This window comes from Protobothrops mucrosquamatus, unplaced genomic scaffold (assembly GCF_001527695.2).
Source record: "Protobothrops mucrosquamatus isolate PMUCROS unplaced genomic scaffold, P.Mucros_1.0 scaffold4135, whole genome shotgun sequence".
Classification (NCBI taxonomy): Eukaryota; Metazoa; Chordata; class Lepidosauria; order Squamata; family Viperidae; genus Protobothrops; species Protobothrops mucrosquamatus.
In genome coordinates, this window is record NW_015390063.1 from 22234 (window position 1) to 24241 (window position 2008).

Sequence of the window (2008 nt, forward strand, 5' to 3'; positions counted from 1 at the left end):
GCGGAGCAGATCAAAGTAAGTCCCAAATTTAGCTTCAAAATGTGATTAATTGCTAATGGGGATTCTTGGGAAAGGAACTATTATCCCACCGGATTTTGGGGAAAAACAATAATTTAATTGCTTTTTGGGGGGGAGAAAAAAAAAAGTCAGTTGCAAAGCCGACCATCGTCAACCTGGCGCCCTCCAGAGATTGGGAGTATTACAGGTCCTATCATCCCCTGCATGCAGGCTGGGGGATTCTGGGAGGGGGAGTCCACCCCCCTTAAAGGTTGCCAAGGTTGAGAAAGCCCGGCTTAAGGCGTGGCTGTGCCTCTTAAAAGGAAGGGCTGGTTTGAGGGGGGGTCTGCCTTAATGGCAGTGATGGGAAATTAAAATCTCATTTAGCCTGAAATGTCAACCTGGGCACCCAATTGAACGCCTATGCATTTATTTATGCTTAGTTTAGTTATTTATGTAGTTTTTCTCAACTTTCCTCTTTCTGCATGTATTCAAAATGGACAGTGTTTTGTGTGTGTGTGTGTGTGTGTGTGTGTGTGTGTGTGTGTATGTATGCATGTATGTATATGTGTGTGCATGTATAGGTATGGGTATATATTCTTTTAAGAGTGGGCAACAATTTCATTTTTTAATGTGTGGCAGTGTGTTCACAGTAAAAAAATGACAAAAAAAGTTATCAGATTGATTTATCGGATTTATCCAGCTGCCTTTTCGGACTAAGTGTAGTTTTATATAATAAATATTTATATATGACTGTAGGATACATATGTATGTATGTAGATGTATTACTGTTAACTCAAACCCCCCCCCCCCCATCGCCTGGGGTTCCCAAGGTTGAGAAAGCCTGACTTAAGGTATGGCTGTGCCCCTTAAAAGGAAGGGCTGGTTTGGGGGGTCTGCTTTAAAGGCAGTAATAGGAAATTAAAATCTCAGTTTTATTACTGTTAACCCCCCCTCCAGTCGCCTGGGATAGTGAGGTGGGCGGCATATAAGTTAAACAGACAAACAAACGTCTTAGCCTGAAATGTCAACCTGGGTACCCAATTGAACACCTATGCCTTTAATTATTCTTAGTTTAGTTATTTATGTAGGTTTTTCAACTTTCCTCTTTTTGCATGTATTCAGAATGGACAATGTTTTGTGTGTGTGTGTGTGTATGCATGTATGTGTATGTCTGTGCATGTATAGGTATGGGTATGTATTGTTTTAAGAGTGGGCAACAATTTCATTTTTAACGTGGCAGTGTGTTCACAGTAAAAAAATGACAAAAAATGTGATCAGATTGATTTACCAGATTTATCCAGCTGCCTTTTCGGATTAAGTGTAGGTTTATATAATAAATATGTATATGACTGTAGGATATAGATGTATGTATGTAGATGTATTTGTATTTGTCATGCAGATTGCCAGGTGTGGATATAAAATATAAAAAGAGTCGAGGTTTGTCTTGATAAGCACAGTGTGCAAGGCAGATATTTATAAATTTCTTTGGTTTCAGTTTCGTTTCTTAACTGCAGCTAAGGAGAAGGCTGGCTTGGTCTCTCAACAGGGTGAAGCAGACACAGCAGCACTTGCGTTTCCTGCCTCGTGGCATGAGAAAAGTAGGTCTTCCTTCCCCTGTCCTTCCCACTTTTTACATTTTTTTACTTTTTACATTTTTTTACTTTTTCCCACTTTTTACATCCTGTCCGGTTTGGAAGCAGAAAAGATTATTGGTAGTTGACTTACTTCCAGGGCATGTAAGCAATACTTGGGCGGGGGTCCCCAGGATTTTTCTGGGGTGCTACACATCCTCTTCACAGCCGGGTTTTCCTTGTTCCCTTCTGGGAGGAGGGGGCTCCGTGGTATCCGAAGCAGAACATCCAGATTCGGTCACAATTTTGTTCCACCCAGTGTCAACCTTGTGAACTCTCAAGCTTCGTCTTTCCTGCATGTATTCAAGATGGACAGTGATTCATACTTATATTTACCATGTTTCCTCAAAAATAAGACCAGGTCTTATATATATTTT

The 2008-nt window shown here is 40.6% G+C and overlaps 1 protein-coding gene across 1 annotated transcript in view; it reads left to right on the forward strand.

The window, feature by feature from the left end:
- LOC107298618 (F-box DNA helicase 1) overlaps nt 1-2008 on the forward strand; it is a 24338-nt gene continuing 22330 nt past the window's right edge. The window contains exons 1-2 of the mRNA XM_029286577.1: nt 1-15; nt 1496-1598. Of these exons, the coding sequence (XP_029142410.1) occupies nt 1598 (1 nt within the window). The 5' untranslated portion in view covers nt 1-15; nt 1496-1597. The remainder of the gene's footprint in view (nt 16-1495; nt 1599-2008) is intronic.